General features: G+C 36.9%; 1 protein-coding gene across 7 annotated transcripts in view; it reads right to left on the reverse strand.

Annotated features, from left to right (window-relative positions):
- Positions 1-5,298: 5,298 nt before the first annotated feature.
- DRAM2 (DNA damage regulated autophagy modulator 2) overlaps positions 5,299-21,446 on the reverse strand; it is a 53,629-nt gene continuing 37,481 nt past the window's right edge. For all 7 annotated transcript variants that reach the window (XM_007485123.3, XM_001372761.5, XM_056819198.1 and 4 more), the window contains 5 exons: positions 15,783-15,922; positions 12,460-12,637; positions 11,753-11,835; positions 7,789-7,881; positions 5,299-7,313 (listed from right to left, as the gene is read on the reverse strand). In XM_007485123.3, the coding sequence (XP_007485185.1) occupies positions 7,206-7,313; positions 7,789-7,881; positions 11,753-11,835; positions 12,460-12,637; positions 15,783-15,922 (602 nt within the window). In that variant the 3' untranslated portion in view covers positions 5,299-7,205. The remainder of the gene's footprint in view (positions 7,314-7,788; positions 7,882-11,752; positions 11,836-12,459; positions 12,638-15,782; positions 15,923-21,446) is intronic.

A 21,446-nucleotide genomic window follows, 5' to 3' on the forward strand; every position in this document is an offset into this window, starting at 1 on the left:
AATTTTCTTGGGAGTCCTCTTGGCCGAGGTCTTTTGTTCTGTAGTCAGATATCTTCTCCATTATCTCTTTTCTCTGTCACAGCTCATTCCTACCTTTGCTCTTCAGGAGTGCACTTGCTGTTGCTGTCTTTCCAGTTTCAGCTAACTCAATGCTTTTCATATGTAACTCGGAGGGCATTGAAAAAAAATCTGTTCAAAATTCTTGTCTGAATTCCTTTCACTTTGTTAAATGTCTTTCAAAGACTTCACACTAAATCCATGGTCTAAGGCTGGAAGGCATTTAACCTTTTATTTATTTATAAACTCTCATTTGATAGACATGAAAGTTTTCTTTATCTATCAAAGACTAGTTGGCTATACAAAGGAGCCAGAGAATCTTTACCATGTTGGAAGAGACCTTTGATACCATCTAGTCCAACCCATACCTGTAATGAATCTCCTCTTCAGTGGTCATTTAGCCTTTGATTGAAGAACTCTGGGAAAGGAGAACAAATGACTTCCTAGGGCAACCTATTCTACATGAATAACTAATTATTTGGAGGTTTTTCTTACCTTGGGCCCAAATCAGCCTTTTGGTTACATCCACAAGTTGTTCCTAATTCCTCCCTGTGGAGCTAAATAGATCAAGTCAAATTCCTTTTCAATGACAGTTCTTTAAATATATGAAAATAGCTATCATGCCTCTCCGGTCTTCTCCAGGATCAACATGAACTTTGGAAAGATTTTCAAATGGCATGGTCTCAAAAGCATTTCACTATTTTAGGTGCTTCCTAGCTTGCCAAAGTCCTTCCCTGAATGGAGTACTACACTACAAATGAGAAGGGCAGAATCAAGAGTAGCAATAACAGTGGTTATGATGCTCAACTTGGGGGTAAGACCTATTTTCTAAAACCTCTTCAGATACTCACTAGTGGTACATCCCTGTTCATGAGTTACTTATTTCTTCAACTAGATATCTTTTTTCAAGCTATTATTTTATTAATGACATTCTTGTTCAACCAGATATGTACTACTGTCTACCTGACATCTTATCCACAATGATAGTGTGATATTTTTTTTGTTAAGTGCTTTGCTGAACATATCCCACTTTTCTATAGAGTGGTGGGGGTTTACCAGTGGAGGATGTTGCCATATTCAAATATGATTACTGTTTTGACTGGTGTTGCTGGATTGTTCTGCTTTGTTATGAGAGAAGGCAGTTTAGAAACTACTGTAAAGTAAAAATAAAAGACATCAATAAAACTCATCAAAATATTTTAACATTCTTGAAAAGTAAATTATGTCCATGGTATTCCCCTGATATAGCAATCTAGAAATCCTGTTGGGAAAGGAAATGAGGTTAGATTGTTATTAATAAACACATTCTTACTGAATGGCTACATATTTCCTTTCTTTAAAGAGCATGGAATCTAATTCCCTTATATTGTAGCTGGGAAAACTTTGGTTGAAAAGGTTGAGACTTGCCCTGGGATCAAATCCCAGAGCAATTAAGCTTGTAAGATAGGATTAAATTTGTAAAATAGGATTTTAACTTGGGTCTTCTTGACTTGAAGTCTAGTACTCTGTTCATTACACTACCTCGTTATGTCTAATTCTAGCAGCATAGGACTAAATTAGAACAAACAGGCATGCTGGGGGTGACAAACATTTCACTTACAATCAAGCGAGTTAAGGCAAAGCACCCTAAAAATCTTAAATTGATATTTAAATGCTATTATTGTTGTTGTTAGTATTTATATCCCCTAAGCGTTAGCAGACAAGTTCAAAGAAAACAAAGGGTTTAGGAGAAATGTCAAAACAGTGAAACTGTAACATATAACTTCTTGGAGCACTGACTACTGTCTACCTGACATCTTATCCACAATGATAGTGTGATATTTTTTTTTGTTAAGTGCTTTGCTGAACATATCCCACTTTTCTATAGAGTGGTGGGGGTTCAGATGCAACCTAAATCTCACTGAAATAGTTCCTCCTTCTAGACAGTGCTGGGGGGAAGCCTACTTTCAACTCTAGTGGGAGGCCCCAGCTGAGATCTGCACTAGCAGTGTTGACCCAACAACCAGTTTTTCTTAGTTCCTGAGATTCTAAGCTTTCTTAAACTCTAAATCCCTCATTTCTTATCTTCCACATCCTTAAAAAAAAAATTCTCATTGATGCTACCATACCTGCTATTGTCCTCTATCTCTCCTCCATTTTGGGGCTAAACTTCTTGTGGAAACTGTTTCTAATGAGGACCTCCACTTCTATCATGCTCTTCTGAAACCCTCTGCAAGCTGGCTCCCACCTTCATCATTCAATTGAAGCTACCCTCTCTAGAGAGGTTATTAATTATCAAACCTACTACTGGCCTTTTCTTAGCCCTCATCTTTTTTCCTGGCATCTTTTGTAGCATTGATGTATTTTCATTTTCTTCTGTTCACTCACTCTTGTAACCTTTTATCTGCCCAACTACTACTTAAGGTTCCTTTACTGCCTCTTTATCTGATCCTACTCACTAATTCCAGGTTATGGATGGAATACTATGCCCCCCCCCCCCCACCACCACCACTACTTTAGTATCCCTAGCTTCCAGCAAGACTCAGCTCATATCTCATCTTCTGTCTGCAGGAGGCCTTTCAGTCCTCTCAGCACTAGTATCTCCCTTGCTCAGATTATCTCCTAGGAACTACTATCTTTTATGTACCTAGTTATCTCCTGCTGGCATAATGCACATTCTTGAGGGCACAAAAACTCTCTTCCCTACCCTGACCCCCAGCACAAAGTGTCTGGCACATAGTAAACATTTAGTTCTGCTCAATTGACACTCCCCATTCCAGGCAGTATGATTACCAGCACATAATAAGTTCTTAATTAATGTTGTTTCTGGTTTAACCTTTTGTATTTCCTCCACAGCTTTAGCAAACAAGTTAAGGCATACGCATGACATATTTCTCTCCAAATACCTTCTTATGCCAAGAAGTGTTGCATAGAATCACAAATAATTTACACACAAGGATGGAACCTAGGGTCCCTAAAGACAGCTATTATAAGATCAGTTTTCTTAGGCCAGAGATCACTCTTACACTTTTACAGACTAACAAGTCAGTATATTCATCCTAGAGTTCTCTTGATACAGAAGCTTATCTCTAAATAGCCTGTGTTAAGTGTCCAGGATCATCAGGTGAACACTCTTGCACAGGGAGATCTCTTGCCTACATGGCACTGTAATCTAATTCTTCCTTTCCTGTTGTCATCTTTTAAGACCATCTAGTAAAATACAGGAAAAAGTACATCATCATCAAATTGCTTACAGACAACCTTTCAACAATCAGCAAAATTTTCTGGGAAACTTGTTATCTTTTCTTGGATTGGAAATGTTATTCACATATGATTGTGGGTCAGTGGAAAAGTATTTATGGAGTCTCAGGGAGGCAGTTTACAGCCATGAGTACAGTGTCTCAGTGAAGCTTAAGTCACATTCAGAGATCTACCCAAGAAAACGCAATGCCTTTCCAACAAGGATAATTTAGGAAGAAACTGGAGAAATGGAAGCAAGGAATTAGACACAAAGATCAATCACACAGGAAACAGGTTTGGAGTGGTTGCGGCTATCAGCAATGTTTATGTTTCATCCCTTAGGACTCACAAGCTATTTTTACCCATAGTTGCTATTTCTCTCCATTTGGTCTTAATACCTGTTGCTGAGTTGATGAGACAACTAGGAGATTACCCTCTTTCTTTCTTGACCTCAAACTTAACCCAGTAATTTTTATTTCATATCTCACACATATATCTCAGGCCTTGAAGCAAGTGTTAAGGAACAAATATGGTTAATCTCCATAAATGGTTAAGTCAGGGAATTAACTAGTATTATGTATCTGTTACCATCTTCATTAATTTAAATTAAGTCCTTGCTCTTCTGCAGTTCATGAAAATAATATTATAATAAGTATTGGTGAGGTAAGTGAAGCTCTAGTGAATTAATCCACCAAGTCCATTCCAGACTACTATTGTTTTTCTCAACTGTGCATGAAGAGATGCTTAGAGAGAAAGCATAATTATCCTTTGCCACACTCATCTCAAAAGGTTAGGGATCTATTCCCAAACTTGACTAACATTCTTCAATAACTCATTATATACCACTTATTTAAACTTCTTTTTGAATACATTCTTATTTTTAGCCTTTATCATTCCTAGGAATAGTAAGTTCCATAAATTTATTGCATGTTCTTCAAAGAATCCATTTTTTAAAAATTGGTCCTATACCTACCTTTTTCCTTTAGAAGTAGAGCTTCAATAATTCATGAGAACACATTGCTGTCTATATGCCCAGAGCATTCAGATTTTCCTAAACTGACTATACTTTTCCCCTCAGCCTTCATTATTTCCAGACTATAGGCCTATTTTTTTTAAAGGCTTTCTTCACATAGAAGCCCTTCCCTCCTTGGATCATCCCAGCTGCTTTTCTCTGGGACTTCTCTAGCTCACTTGCCCCTTTGTTGAGGAGGCACCAATCAGAACCATATTGTGAATTCCAGGTGTAGACTTGGGTTTTTACTTACTTGGGGTAGACTGTTTTCCTTATGATATAAGGCCTTTACTGACCTTCCTTGAAGGGACATAATACTGGAAACATCTTTAGGCAATAGTCTTTAGTTGACTCCTCAGACCTCTCTGTAGATCTTAATGAAAGCTCACATCTTGGGGTTAGAGCATGGAATATCCTTCTCATATGCTTACTTTATATGTTTGCCCCTGCTAAGCCACCTTTGGGATCACTCGAGGAGGTCTGCAAGCTATTTTTGTAGTTTTTTTTCTGATCTGTTTGGTATTTTAGTGCCCAGAAAAGTTTGATATCATGTAAGGCTGGGAAATTTCTGTGTTAACTTCTAAAAATTTACTCAAATGTTAAGTAGCAAGGGATGAACAAACTCTACCATGAAAATTTTTGATAAAAAATTTCTTGTCCTTTTTCTGCATAACAAAACAAAACAAAACAACAAATCCTTACCTTCTGTCTTAGAATTAATACTGTGTATGGATCCCAAAGCAGAGGAGTGGTAATGGTTAGGCAATGGGGTTTAAGGCACTTGCTCAGTCACACGGCTAGGAAGTGTCTGAGGCCACATTTGAATACAGGACCTCCCGTTGTTTTCTACTTTCAAACTAGTTTCTTTTCAGTAACAAATCCACTCTAATTCCCTAGTAAACTTTTAAGTAAATAAATAAATCTATATCTAACTGATATTAAAAAATGAAACCTCAGCCAAGGCTTTTTGAGCCTGGGTCCCTAGAAGAAAATGTTGGGTGACTGGGTACTTGATGTGAAATTCAAACACATCTTTATTTACTCAAAGTGATGTGAGGAACAGATATTATTAGTTTAACGTAAGGAAGAACTTTCTAATAAATACAGCTGTTCAAAATATGGAATAAAGTGGTCATTACTTTATGGGACAGCTTGTCAGTGGAATCATTCAAGCTTAATTGGATAGCTATCTGTCATGAAGCTTCAGAGGGATTCTGACACTGAGTAAACTTCTTAAGTTCTTTCCACCTTGAAAATTTTATGATTCTACATTGATGATCACTGATGGTCTTACTCTGAGCAGATTCTATCACTGTAAGGAGATGTCTTTTGAAAGCAGAAGTATAATTAGGCTTAGAACATATATAACTTGAATTCCTTTCTGTTATGAATGCTGGTTTCATTCGAAGACTTGCAATGTGTATACATGAGGTAAAAGGCAACTTTGTCTCCATAATTTCACTGGCTTTGCAAAATAATTTCTATGTTTCTGTGCCAAAGGGTTCAGTCATTTCTCTTGCAATAGTCTACCCCAAGGCAATTCTCAGCAGAGCTAATTTTCATCTCTTGAGAATGATTAAGGATCTTAATAATAGATGATTTGCCTAGAAGTCTTGGAAATTCAGGTATGAAGTGAAATGTAGACGAGGAAATTGGTATATCAACTATTCTCCATCTAGTTTTCTTTTCTTTTGTGCTTAGCTCTTTGGAAGTCATAAGTGGTTTCTGTTTGTTTTTAAATCCTTATCTTCTGTCATAAAATCAATATTGAGTATTTGTTCCAAGGCATAAGAATGTTAAGGGGTAGGCAATGGGGGTTAAGTGACTTGCCCAGGGTCACACAGCTAATAAAAGTGTTTTGAGGCCAGATTTGAACCTAGGATCTCTGGTCTCTAGACCTGGCTCTCAATCCACCAAGCCACCTAGCTGTCCTGTCTCATAACACAGATTTGAAACATGATTGTTTAAAGAAACCTCTTTAGAAGGTTAATTATTGATTACTTAAAACTTCTGAGCTTTTTTGTGGTAGACACAGCATATTCCAGTGAAGAAAATATAGCAAAACTCTATCTATATAAACCTATTACTTCTTTTTGCTATAGTATGCACCTCAGGTTAAGATAAAATTCTCTGAAGCTGCTGTAAATATGCAAAGGAGGCAGTATTTATCTTGAGAAAATATCTAATATTTCATAGCAAAATCAAGGCAGTACCCATCTTCATGCAATGTTTAGATACTGGGAACTTTGAGCCTGTGGAGCTGTTGTCTTTTATCTGGAGCCAAGCTGGTTACACAGTGAAAAAAGTCTCTGTTGGAATGGATATCAGAAGCTTAAAGAATCTGGCTTATTTATCTTTATATTACAGGCTTTCCTAAGGCCATGAATAATTAGTCTATGATGCAAAGGAAGCATAACTTGGTACAACATGGTACCAAGTTGGTACAACATCTAACTTTTTGGTTCTAGAGGAGATGCTGACCAAACTCTAGGACAAGGTTCTTTGAGTATTATTGGTCCTAGAATTCAAGGCTCTCACCTGTACCAGATACATGGAGTTCCAAACAAAACATGTACGGGTCATGATCTTTAAGTTGCCAAAAATTGGTTTCTGAAGAATGTTCTAGGTGCTTCCAGTTGCTTCCGTTTAAGAAGAAAAATTGCAATATTATAGTCCTTTGGTTTTATTTTCCAAAATTAAAAAAAATGAATATGCTTAAAATGCTTCTCTTGATAATATTCTTTAAAATCACTCATCACATGGCTTACTACACATCATTTGTATAGCATTATTAAGCAGTGTCACTGATGGCCTTGATTAATTGGTTAGAAATTTGAAAGCATAGTTAAATATTTTTCAGGAACAATCTACTAATCCCTGAGAATCATAATCATCACAGATATATCTTCTCCTTTTGTCATGAATCCTTTGAAAGCAGGTGGGTTCTTTCACTGTTAATAAGGCAGGGAGAAGTGTCATAAAGAGTCAATCCTTGTATATTAGCTTCTACCCGTAAGGAAATTTTCTGTAATACAGAAGAGAATTATAAATAACTGTTAAGTCTGAACTGACTATGTCTCTGATATAGTCTTGAACATTAAGGAACCATAAAAAATACAAATGGACAATGTGAATGAAATAGCTGTTCTAATTCTAGATATCATCTTTTAGCAAAAAATGGGAACTATGAATTTCTCAGATATTGCAAGTTGCTTTTTTAAACTGATATCCAGTAAAAAAAAATATGGATACATATACTTTGTAAGTTTTGTTGGGGCTGATGCAAATGCAATGGAACAAGGCCGCTTATTTTTGATGGTTGGCCTTATTACTTCCATGAAAATAGGAATTAAAGTTTTCTGAGATGCTAGGAAATATTCTTTGCTGTATGCATTTTGAATGAATTAAGTCAATAATGTAAGTTACCTCTACTTCAAACTGAGAGATATACTTCTACAAAAATCTGATTCTATTATGTTTTATGTCAGAGGAATTCTTACCTGAAAATCACGAATATAAGTCAGAAAAAAACCAAAGAAAGAAAAAGACATGGACCATTCTGCTGCAGTGGTGATCATATGAAGTACATAGCCCTTGAATTAAGGGGAAAAAAAATGGATTAATATGTTTAGATTTCAAAAGACTTTGTCTTTCAAAGAATGATTTAAAATTCTTAGTTACCATTTCTTCTTTCTGAAAGAAAATCTTTATACATAAGCCATAACTAATACTATTAAATGGGGGGAAGAGGGGTGGAATGAGGAAGACATCCAAAAGCTTCTCTAGACTCATTCTTAGGATTACAAGTGTGTAATTGGCATCTGTTACCCTAAAAACTATGATTCCCAGCATCCCACTCTCCTTCTCACCTTAAGGGAAGACATAGGCAGGATATAAATTTTGTGTAGCCCTGCCTCTCTCTCTCTCTCTTGATCTGATTGGTTTGGTGGAGGTGGCATGAGGTGAGTGGCAGGAGAATCTACTCATGTGACCTTATATTTTGTTAGATAATTACTTTTTTATTCCTTTACTTCAAGTGATTATTAATAAACTTTATAAAACATAACACTTGGAGTGTTAGATATTAATTTAAATCCTCCATTTATGAAGTCTGTACTTTAGGACCCTTACTACGTGAGTAGATTAGTTTGAAAAAAAAAAAAACACCCTCCCCCCCCAAAAAAAACCATGTTTCTCTCCTGCTACAGCTTTTTTCAACATCCCCCCCCCCCCCAACCCCGGGAACTCAAGATGCTATTGCTACCGCTACCGTTTCCCTCCTTTGACCAAACAGTGCCTGGGGGTCCTTTCATCGGGGATGGTAAAGCATAAAAACTCCCTTTCCCTTACATTGCTAACAGCTGAGTGTGAGTGCTTGCTGACCTTAGTAAGCTCTGTCTGTGTGTGTGTGTGTGCACACGCGCGTGCCTGCGCACATGAACGTGCAATAATTAGCCTCTAACCCTCCTGACTCTTTTCGCCTGGGGAAAGCTACCATCTTGAGCCCAGAATCCCAGAGTGTTGGAGGAAGTTAATAATTTCAGCTCAGTTTTTTTTTTTTATTATTAGAAGGTATTAAGTATTGATTAAATTGAGAAAGTTTAGCCTTATCTTATGCCTAGAAGTTTGCTCTCTCTTTAAGGCCTTTCCTAAACCCCCATGTGTGGGTCTCAAGTGTGGTAGCTGCTTAAACCCTTTTTGCTCTCCAGACCAGCTCAGCTAAGGGGCTCTGAGGAGTTTTTACCTTCACTGTGCCTAAAATAGGAAGCTTTTGTTTTCCCTCACTAACTTAGCCTTGGGCTAAAGCCTTTTGGCCACCCTCCATTCAAAGGCTGATTGGGACTTGTCTCTATCTACTAGGCTTGTAAGGTCTTTACTTCTAGCCAATACATAGTGGGCTAGTGTCACCTACTAAACGGAAGTAGATTTGCAACCAATTTAGTAAGTAGAATTGCAAGCATGGCCCAGTTTCTTGCCTATCTCAAACAGCTCCCATTCCAGGAGAGCATTACAGAGCTCGCACAGCTAAAAATTTTAGGGTGTCTTTTCTTACTACCATTCTTGGGTGCACTTGTCCTTGCAATTAGCTTGAGTAATCCTGAGATTCAGGGGGAAATTCACCTCCCTTGCCGTTTTGGCCTGCCCAGTCTCTGCAACATACCCAATATGGGGTTTGACCACACTATGCCCAGTGTATGGGTATTGGAATCCCCAGAGGTGTGACCAAGGAATCTAGATGGATGATGCTACTAGGAAGGGGAAGGAACCTTCAAGAATCTAGAGGTGAATTTTTAGCCTTTCAGACTTCACTGTCTTTCATAGTGTGGCAATTTTCTGTAGTCCTAGCTGCTGAGTGGGCAAGTGCATATTGCTGCAATGGTCCTACAGGCTTGTGGGACATAAATTACTTTATTGGGCCCTGATTCTAGGACATGTTATGGGCTTATTCTCTCTTGTTTATTCAGAATTTGTGTATACTTTTAAATTTTGGTTTTTTTTCCTTTTCTTCTTTTTGTTTTTTTATTTGTTTGTTTTTGACTTCCTTTTTACAATCAATTCACATACTTCATAACTCAGCCATGTATCCCTGAGTGATCTGTGTGTTTGTCAACAACCTCCTCAGGGGGATTGTATAATTGTCATAAAATTCTAATTTTATAAAAACTTTTCTTGTGCAAGAGTAATATTAGGATAAGAAATTTGCTACCTCCCTGAATTCAGAAAGTGAACTATTTGGAGAAAGTGCCATGGAGATGTCTGCAGAAACCTCACAGCCAAAGGATCCAGCATGAACTTTGGGATGTAGTGAAATTGAACTGTGGGGGGATTGAACATATTTTGAATGTACACTTCTATGCCAAAGGGGACTGCCCCCAGTTGGCTTTTTGTCAATGTGCCTAGCAATCATTGGTTTTGTTCTCTTTCTTTATTATTTCTTACCCCCAAATTATTGTAATTCCCCCTTAGAAAGTACAATATTGTATGTACCTCTAGTTGTATAGATGTTTATAGATATCAGCTGATTATGTCTACTGATTTTATGGGAAAACTAAGCACGTAAATCTGGGAGATTTCTATGTGCTCATTTTCCATGGGAATCATAGGGAGGATTGTGTGATTAGAATCTGTTACCCTAATAACTACGATTCCCAGCACCCTGCTCTCCTTCTCATGTTAGGTGCTGATGTAGGCAGGACATAAATTTTGTGTACCCCACCTCTCACTCTCTCTTGATCTCAACAGTTTGGTGGAGGTGGTATGAAGTGAGTAGCAAGAGAATCTATTCATGTGGCCTTATATTTTGTTAGATAATTAACTTTTCATTTCTTTACTTCAAGTGATTATTAATAAACTTTATAAAATAAAATCCTTGGAGTGTTGGACATTAATTTAAATCCTACACAAGGAACCAAACGAAGGTTCTAGTTGGGCAATTAGGTTGCAATTTAATATCTGGAAAATTCCTCCATGGTGGATATGGCAAAGATTTTATTCCATGAAGCTCATAGTTTTACAAAATAATCATGGAAAACTTCAGTCTTACTATTTTATTCATCTCTATAAGCATGTCTAGTTCAAATGTAAAGACAAGTGTTCAGAGCTTATTCTTAGAAGATGGTTGAAAATAGAATCAATTCTTTTCAATGCTTAGCAAAGAAGAATCATTTTTTGCTTTTATGTGTATCTTCCTTCTGTAAGACCCAACAGAACTAAGGAGCTCCAAATACCCTGTGCCTTCCCCCCTTTCCCTCCCATACCAGAGGTATTTCTTAAAGATCAAATTGCAAAATTATTAATTCTTCAAGGTTGCTAACAGTGAAAATTAACCTTACTTCAAAACTAAAAATGGTCATTCTATAAATAAGAGAATTTTTTTAAAGCACCTGGTACTTAAAAGCCATCAAGACCAAAGTCAAGAGTATGATTCATATTCAGGCTTTTAAGAGGCAGAAAAAACTTCCTGTGATCATAGAATGAAACTTTAAATGTGGTCATCTGTTTTGAAAATGCATGGCACTGATCAGCCTGGGGTACTGGAAAGGGTGCTGAACTTGGAGACGGGAGAGATCCAAGTTCAAATCCTACCACTAAACTATATTAGCGGCCCGACTACGGGCAAGTTCTCTCACCTCTCTGAGCTTTGTATTCCCAATTATAAAATGGACATGATAAAAGAGAATCTGCCTCAAAGGAAAGAAGAGAATGTCTATAAAGTGCCTTGTGAATTTTGAAGTGCCATATAAATGTGAGGAAGGTCAGGCAAAAGGAGGGATAGCTAAGAACAACCTGTCACTGTTCCAGAAAAATAGCTCTGGGCTAATAGTGATAGCCAGGTAGCATGATTTTAGCCCATTAGAGCCAACAAATCATTTTTCTTGCATTGTATGAATTTCCACGTGTATCCAAAGTTAACAGTGATGGCTCCATTCATTCCTGGCATCTTTAGTAATTTCAGCCACTTACTTTGTCTTCAGGGTTCCAGTGGAGCTTCTGGACTATATCAGAGCCAAAATGGCCACTGTACAAAAGGGAGGAGCAAGTCATCACTATAAAGAAATAAGTCAAGGAAAAACTGCATACAAATGAATTGGGTTCCAAGATAGATCACTGTATAGGTTCCAAAGATTGTGGTTGATCAATTAGAGCAAAGTCCAAATTGAATATTATCCTTATAAAGACCAGGGAGTTAGGTTTTGGATTTTGATTCATGGCACCAGTCAGTTAGTAAAATCTTAAATCAAATTATGTGTGTGCCTAGAAGAACAAAAGAAGATGGCTCTGATTCTTGGTCTATTGAAATAAGAGGAGGCATCAAATAACCCCACTTCTGCTTGACATCTTCTGGATGAAAATATTGCTTTTTTCCTCTATTTTTTTAATGTAACACAGCCAGGGTAGTTGTTTCCACCTCCTTTAGCCTTCCTTTTTTCCCTGTCCACTTCTGATTCCTAGTCCTCTCAGTCAGGAGTTGATGTCTTTGTTTCTGTTCCAGTTATAAAACTTACATTTCAAACTTTATATCCCGTATGCCATATCCAATTATGATCCTTCCTTCACCTACCTTTTATCCTTCTCCTTAACAGAATGCAGTTTTTCCTCATGTATGCATCACTTCAATTTTATTGCTTGGTTTATTTCCACTACTAGTCATGCTTCTCTGCAAAGGATACTGATAAATGCACTTATTCCACACCAAATCACCGCTACCAGCCGGATCCAGAAGACTTGTTTGCTGTGAATTTTTGGCTGCATTTTGTAGGAAAGGATTGTCTGAACAAACATATAAAAGGAACCGAGGCCAAAGGTAAGCACAGCTCCACATACGTGTGCAACAAAGATTGATGTTTTCTGAGGGATGTAAAAGGAAGATAGATGTCTTAGAGTACAATTCAAAACAATTTTGAAGATACTGATGACAGATTTTCAATTAATTATCAATTAATTTTCATTGTTTCAAAAGGCATTGGAAACAAACTTTCTCATAAGAGAATTTTGAATATGCTTAATTACAATTAAACCTCATTAAAATTTTTGAATTCGTGATAATTCAAACATTGGAAACTTTATTTAACTGAGAAAAAAAGTTTGAAATAATTTCTTCCCATGATTTTTTCAAGGCTTACTTCATCCAGAAGAGGTGTCTGGCCTAAAAACCAATAGCTTTTACAGGCCTCAAAAAATTAAGATCCCTATCTTTCTCCTTCAATTTAAACTCACTTAAAAAATTTAGGGGCTAGAAAGAACCTTGGGAATGATCTAGTCTAACTCCTTCCTTTTCCAGTAAAAGAGTCTATATTGATAAAAGTATAAACTCATATAATAGCAGACCCAGGACTAGACCTTAGTCCCATAATTGATTATTGCATGTTAGAAGCTACTTTTGGTATTTGAGGCATATTTTATATAATGAAAATTTTACAATGAATTGTCATTTTCAAAAAGAGCAACTCATTTTACTTATCAGTATTTACATATACCTTAGTTTATGATAGTTAACATGACATCTTTTCTTTAGAAATATTCTATATTTTAGGCTTCTCACAGAGTCAAGTCATCATTTTTACTACATTGTTAAATTATTGAGATTTCACTCTCCCTGTTCAACACAGTGGTATACTTGAGATTGTGTTTTTTACAAAGTGAAGTGTTTGCTTCATTTAAATTTCTCTTAGGTCCTTCTTGCTCTACTTTTTAGATGGGGGAAGGGAGAGAGGGAACTTAGTCAATGTCAAAACAAAAGGTATTATTAAAAATCCATTTTTAAAAAAGGCTTCCATGCCACAATCAAATTTTATTCATTTGAAGTCTTGAAGAGTCTTATTAACTTTAACCTGGAAGCTAAGTTCTGGGCACATTTATGGTTTTAGCAAATATTGTCATAGCAGGTGAGGGAAATGTCTGGAATTGAGGGAGAATGCCTGGAATTGAGCAGTAAAACCACTTAATAATACTGCTAGTCTAAGGCAATGTTAGGCATATATTATGGTTATGAATCACTCTCAGCAAAAGAAGTTCGCAAAGATTCAGTAACAAGGAAAAGAGAAAAAACAACTTAAGTTCTTAGGATTCAGGCTACAGAAATGATTGTGCCCTCTTGTGGTTACACTGTAAGAAATAACTAAAATGTTTGCCCCTGAGAAAGAACACCAAGTAAAGGCCATTTAAATTCTCCATTTAACAGAAACATAAAAGCACAAAACAGTACCTTTAACAAGCGATGTTTCAAAACATTACATTTCGCTTTGCCATTTTAAATGATTCAAAACAAAAGAATTTAGAAGCACATATATATATATACACATATATATGTATACACATGTATTTAACAAATACTAACGGATGATGATGATAAAATATAGGAACATATCTTCCATTTATTAATATAAACTTTTATTTTTTCCTTCCAAGATCTATTTGGTTATGAATTTTTTTTGGAAGGCAGAAATGCATCCATCTCCCATTGAGTATGTATTACATGATTTTTCTAGAAATTTCATGTTCACTTGTTAATCAGGTAAATTCAGTGTCAATTTTCTGAAGTCAAAAAACTTTTAGATGACAGTTGTGTTTTCTCAACTTATAAGGGATTTACCCAAGTCTCTTTACAGCTTTGGGCCTCAGATTCCTCATCTATAAAAGAAAGGTTGAAACCAGATAGATGATCTCCAAAATAATTTCTAGTTCTAAATATGTCAGAGTTCTAAATATTACAGAGGAAAAGTATTCCAATTTGCTTGGTCTCTTTATCTTCTTTTCCCCCACTATCCAAAAACCTCTTGTTATCGACAGGCAAGTTCAAGAATTATTTGAGTCCTTGATTCTTATCATGTGAACAGGAATCAAATTGGGATTTGCATAATTAATCTCCTTCATGAGTATTATAATAATACTCAGAAAGGCAGGAGATCACTATAGTAAAGTACTACAATTTGGTACTGGAAAAAGACAGTATATATTTAGTTTCCATTAGTGAAATGGATTGTCCGCTCTTCACAGGTGACCGAAAGGCAATGAAAAGGTGTAAACAGGTTGCAATGCTTCATTGAAGATGATTTACAGGAAAGAAATGGCATAAAACACATCTTTAGGGACATAAATGCCTGAGAAGGAGGTAAGTCATTTTTGAAGCAAGAATGAGGGATGGCTAGACAATATTCTTGATATTGCTTCAGTGCTTATGCACATCACTGATGGACCTTAATAAGATCTACTAGACAAAAGCTATTCCTAACTTAAAGAGTATAAGTGTAAGCTTCAAGAACCCAGAATTAATGTCATGATGAAGGATGAAAGAAGGAATTTAGTAGAGGTACAGGCATCCATTAAATATTTAAGTAAACACAGAAAGACCTTTAACACATTGGATATATTCTCCATGTAGGATTTGTAGAAAGATAAGAACAAGAACTGCCCAGAATAGGACTAGATGGGTTCCAACCTGTATACTATATTTAATGGCTACAATGAATAACTATAACAATGAAAACATAAATCCAGTTCACTCAAGTATTCTGAAGTACAATTTATGAGACATAGATTGGGAGGAGGGAGTTTAGAAACACAAATAGAATTTAGTTTCTAGGAATGCTAAATGTTTTATAATAATAATAGGTGAAATTTATATGGTATAGTACTTTAAAGGTTTGTGCAGTGTTTTCAGTATAGTCTTTCACTTTTTCCTCACAATAACTCTGTGAAGTATCTAGATACTATAGGAATTATTGACCTTCATTTTGCAGACAAGGAAAATAAATCTTAAAGACTAAGTGACTTGCCCATGGTCATGTGGTTAAAGCCAGTTTCAAAGCCAGGATTCAAGGCCAGTTTTTCATTTCCCTAAGTCCAACCCTCTCAAGCTAGACTCTTTTTTGACCAAAGAAAAAGTCAGGCTAAATAGGGTTAACCTTATACATTCTTTAGGGAAACATCTATGCCAGGAGTCCAGTAGTGAATTCCATTAGGATTCCTAGAAAATTGTGAACCATTCACAAACCTGGAAGTTTGCCACGATAGAAAGTCCTAAGCAACTAAGTAATCCAAGTGCAAGGCCAGCCTTGTTTAATTTGATGATCTGAGGCTCCTCGGGACTGAGAGCATGAACTTGCTTATAACGAACATATATGGTGGCAATACCTAGAAAGAGAATTCAGAAGTAATAAAGCTTTGAACAAAAAAGGAAAAAGTCACAAGGTTCATTATTGTCTGGCAATACAAATGGCCCCTTTAAATATAATCTTGATGAAGAGACAAGAGTCAAAGACCAGCAGAGCTTGAAGGGGTCTCACCATCCCTCTAGTCCAGTGGCCATCAACTTTACGATAGTCCAACACCTCTGGCTACACCCATCTTGGCCTCTTGTCCAAACACATTTATTTTGTATTTAATTCCTTTGTAAATATTTGCATTCACTTCCTATTTATGCTATATATGTGTGTGTGTAGTTATGTTCACTCTCTCTCTGTATAACAACATGAGAGAGACATAAAGAGAGAGAGAAAGAGAAAAAGAGAAAGAGAGAGAAAGAGAGGGAGGGAGAGGGGGAGAGAGAGAGAGAGAGAGAGAGAGAGAGAGAGAGAGAGAGAGAGAGAGAGAGAGAGAGAGAGAGAGAGAGAGAGAGAGAGAGAGAGAGAGAGAGAGAGACAGGAGAGAGAGAGTTACAAAGTAGTTAGATACACACATTTATCTTCCTTGTTAGAATATAAGTTCCTTGGGAATAGGAATGGTTTCATTCTTTGTACTTGTATCCCAGCACCCAGCACAAGTGCCTGGCATACAGTGAGCTCTTAATAAATACTGTTGGTAAAATTGGAAAAGATGGAGAAATAGGTTAGACAATCACACCTTGCAATAGAGTCAGAATTGGGTGAATGTGGAGACTATTTGTCAGTCTGGAGGAATCTGCACTTGACCCTATGCTCTGAAACATTTTTATTAGTGACTTAAATAAAGGTGACTTAGATAAAGATGGTATATTTGTCCACTATATAGAGGATACACAATTAGAAGGCATAGTGTAATAAATAATAATAAGGGAATATATTGATTGGTAATTGATAACTAAGAGATCAGGCAGTTATCTTCTTTCTTCTGCCTACCCTCCTTTCCTCCCATTTCCTCCCTCTCTTCTTTATCTTAAGTAAGGGGTTTATTTGGGGAAGACAGGAAAGGATAGAGAATGGAGGTAAGAGGGTTGTGGATTTCGGCAAACCATTCTAACTATGAAATTTATTACTTTTGAATTCCTTGTATCCATGTTCTCTCACTGCTTACATCTGACCAACCTGGATTACTCAACTTTCCTCTGTCCAAGTACCACTGAACAAAGTATAGGAATCTAAAACTGTGCCAAGGGGGTCCATTATAAATTAGTTATGCAATCTCAAAAACCTCCATTAGATCAAGTGAAGCCTTCCATTCCTTCTTCTTTGATGCATTTTTTTGGGGGGGAGGGGAGAGGGAAGTCTTTGTTGCCTCATCCTCTATGCCTTGCCACTATGGAGACAGGAAGGATGTTTTTTGCCTAAATAGGGGAGTTGAGAATGGGGGGGGGGGGAAGATAAGTTAGGTTTGGGACATGTTTAAAATGTTTTTTGGGGGGGGGTTCAACTAGATGGCTCAATGGATTGAGAGCCAGGCCTACAGCCAGGAGGTCCTGGGTTCAAATCTGTCCTTGGGCACTTCCTAGCTGTGTGACCCTGGGCAAGTCACTTAATCCCCATTGCCTAGCCCTTACCACTCTTCTGCCTTGGAACCAATACAAAATGTTGATTCTAAGATGAAGGTAAGGTTTTTTTTTTTTTTAAATGTTTCTGGCACATTTAGTTACAAAGATCAAAAAGGCAAATTGATAATGCACAACTTGGAAGAGAATGAGCCTGGATACAAAAATCTGGGAATCACTTAGAGAGGATAATTACACCCATAGGACCTTTACATATGAGCCTCTACAAAAAAGACAGTAGAGAGAAGAGGACCTTAGGACAGAACCTTAGGGAATACTCAGTCAGGTGATATAGTCTGGATGAAGCAAGCAAAAGAGACTAAGAAAGAAAAGTCAGAGATAAGAGGTAAAACAGAAGAGAGAAAAAATAGTACAGATATCTGACTTGCTCTGTTGATGATAGTGACTGAACTTCCAGGCCTATCAACCATTTCTCTCAATTTGAACTATATTCCAAATTCCTCCAATCTAAGACTCACTGTAGCATTAGGGAAATAAGGAGGAGGTAGGGCTTGCCAGCAGGAAGGGAGCTCAAAAGTCATTCTGGCTAGTAAAAACAAATCCACACACTTCTTGAGAAATTCAAGTTGCCACACGGATGGCAGTGAAGCTATGGGACAAGAAGCTGCTGACTCTCTGAGACCTGCAGAGTTTTGGGCATTTCTCAGTGTTTCTACCCATGGAATATAAACCATCATCAAAAAGTAGTTACCAAAGACCTGGTAATTAAAGGTATTTTGAGGAAACTAGGAATTCTAAGAGATGGAAGATTAAAAGTCCATTTCTTACAAAACAGAACAAGCAAAAAAAGTACTAACATACTGAATATGTAACCCAATAAGTTGACCCTGTCAATCTTTCAAACTATCATCCTCTCTCTCTTTCCCCCTTCTCACTACCAAGTTCTTTCCTGGTTCTTCTCCTACCTGTCTCACCATTTCTTCTGTTTCCTTGGGTAGGTCATCATTTATGTTTTGTCTCCTTGGTGTGGGTCAGTCACTCAATAAGCATTTATTAAATGCCAATATTTGTGAAGCACTGGGGACACAAGCAAAGAACAGCTTCTGCCTGCCCTCGAGGGGCTCACAATCCACGTAGGAGACAACATAAACAGTTGTGTGCAAACGAGTTATATAAAGGTAGGACAAACAGTAAATAATCAACAGAGGGAAAGCACTGTAATTAAGAGATTGGGAAAGTCTTCCTGTACAAGGTGAGGTTTTATGGTTTTTTCAATTGTTTAGATCTAACTTTATTTGTATGAAGTATTTTGTAAATGTGTTTATATAATTCCTGTGTTTGTCTTGGCAAATAGATTCCCAAGTATTTTATATTTTCTAGACTGATTTTAAGTGGAGTTTCTCTTTTTAACTCTTGCTGTTGAGTTTTGTTGGAAATATATAGAAATGCTAATGATTTATGTGGGTTTATTTTGCATCTTGCAACTTTGCTAAAGTTATTAATTTTTTCAACTACCATTTTAGTTGATTTCCTAGGATTCTCTAAGCATATCATCTGCAAAGAATGATAGTTTAGTTTCCTTATTGCCTACTTTAATTCTTTTGATTTCTTTTTCTCCTCTAATTGCTAAAGCTAGCATTTCTAGTATAATATTAAATAACAGAGGTGATAAGCGGCACCTTTGTTTCACTCCTGAACTTATTGGGAAGGCTTCTAACTTATTCCCATTGCAGATGATGCTTGCTAATGGTTTTAAATAAATACTACTTATTGTTTTAAGGAAAAATCCTTTTATTCCTATGCTTTCTAGTGTTTTCAAAAGGAATGGGTTTTTTCCCCAAGACCTTTTCTGCAACTATTGAGAAAATCACATGATTTGTTAGTTTGATTATTGATATGGTCAATTATGCTGATAGCTTTCCTAATATTAAACCAGTTTTGTATTCCTGGCATAAATCCCACCTGGTCATAGGGAATAATCTTTGTGATATATTGCTGTAATCTCTTTGCTAGTATTTTATTTAAGATTTTGGCATTAATGTTCATTAAGGAAATTGGTCTGTAATTTTCTTTCTGTTTTTGGTACTCCTAGTGTAGGTATCAACCATATTTGTGTCATAAAAGAACTTGGTGGGGTTCCTTCTTTGCTTATTTTGCCAAATAATTTGTATAGTATTGTGATTAATTATTCTTTGAATGTTTGATAGAATTCACTTGTGAATCAATTTTGCCCTGAAGATTTCTTCTTGGGGAGTACACTGATGGCTTGTTGAATTTCTTTTTTTCTGAGATGGGATTATTTAAGTATTCTATTTCCTCTTTTGTAAATGTAGGCAATTTATATTTTTGTAAATATTCATCCATTTCACTTGGATTACCAGATATATTGTCATATAACTGGGCAAAATGATTGTCTTAATTTCTTCTTCATTTGAGGTGAAATCACCCTTTTCATTTTTGAGTTGGAGGGTGGCAGGGTATTTCAATGTATAACAAGACTGGAAAGGCTGGGAGGAAAAGGGGGTATATGGCTAGCTCATGGAGGGCTGGGACTGCCAAACAGAGAATGTGTAAGTATACCCAAGAGCTCTGTCCTGGGCTCTCTTCTGATTCTACATTCTTTCATGGTGACTTCTTTAGCTTTCATGGCTCCCTATCATCCCTAAAAGGTAACTCTTGGATTTACATCCCAAGCTCCAATCTCCCTTTTGAGCTTTTGTTCAAGCCTGCTGGAAATCCCCACCAGAATGCCTAAACAAAACTAAACTTGTTTTCTTTCAGTCTCGCCCAATCTGCCCTTATTTGTTATTTCCTTATTTCATATCTAAGGGGCACAGCACCATCTTTTTAGTAACTGCAAAATCATCTGCTAATCTTCCCTTTTACTTAACACCCCCATCCTACTCCTGCTCATACCTAATGGGTAAGCAAGATCTGATCCAACATCTTTCACACTGTTCTCTCCTTCCTCTGAATGCTGCTGTCATCACCAGACTAGTTCAGGCCTTCATCCTGTAAAAAATAGACTCGAATACAGGACTACAATCCCCACAAGCCTTTGCTCCACTTCCCCAGAATGCCTTGTAATCTCACCTGGGCTGAGATCCAGAAGGTATTTAAGCTGATTTAAAGGCTTTTGAGGGACTCTTGGACTTCCGTTTTGGGGCAGGCCTGGCTTTTTTCATAATGTAGGTGAGGTTGTGTCTAGGCCACTCTATGTCCTGGACACGTGTTTCTTATCTTGTATTTTCTTTAATCCTTAATCTTCAATAAACCTCTAAAAAATATAATACTCCTTGCAGAGAGAAACTAATTTCTACCTGCCTCAGATGCCTCAGTCTCCCCGTCTCCCCTAAATTTTAATCTTTACAATTCCCTCTTGCCAGGTCCATTAAAACAGTCTCCTAACTGGCCTCTTGGCCATCAGTGACAGTCTCCAGAACAGATCTAACCAGGTCATTCTTTTGCTCAAGAAACTTTAGGGATTCCATCCTGTCTCAAAACTCTAACAAAAATTATTCTGCTTGGCATGGAAAGTCTTTCACAATTTGGCTCCGATTTATCTTTCCAGAGAGACTGACTGTTACTACTGCTAACATACTCTTATGTTCTAATCAAATAGGCCTGCTCATTCCTGTTGCCCTTTTATAGACTGTCCTCCATGTCTGGAATGCTCTTCCTCCTCTATCGAATAATTCCTAACTTCCTCTAAATGCTAGAGTAGTTTACATTTAATCCTGGAAATACCAAGTAGCCATTGGAGCCCATAAAGAAAGGGAATCACATGGTCCAACTTATACTTGAGAAAGATCACATTGGCAGCTAAGTGGGGGATGGATTGGAGAGGAGGAGACATTTGGGACAAGGAGGCCAGTTAGAAATGTATTACAGTAGTCCAGGAAAGACACAAAAAGGGCCTGAAGTGATGACTATGTAAGTGGAAAAAAAGGGACATATTTAACAAATGTTGTGAAA

This window comes from Monodelphis domestica, chromosome 2 (assembly GCF_027887165.1).
Source record: "Monodelphis domestica isolate mMonDom1 chromosome 2, mMonDom1.pri, whole genome shotgun sequence".
Lineage (NCBI taxonomy): Eukaryota > Metazoa > Chordata > Mammalia > Didelphimorphia > Didelphidae > Monodelphis > Monodelphis domestica.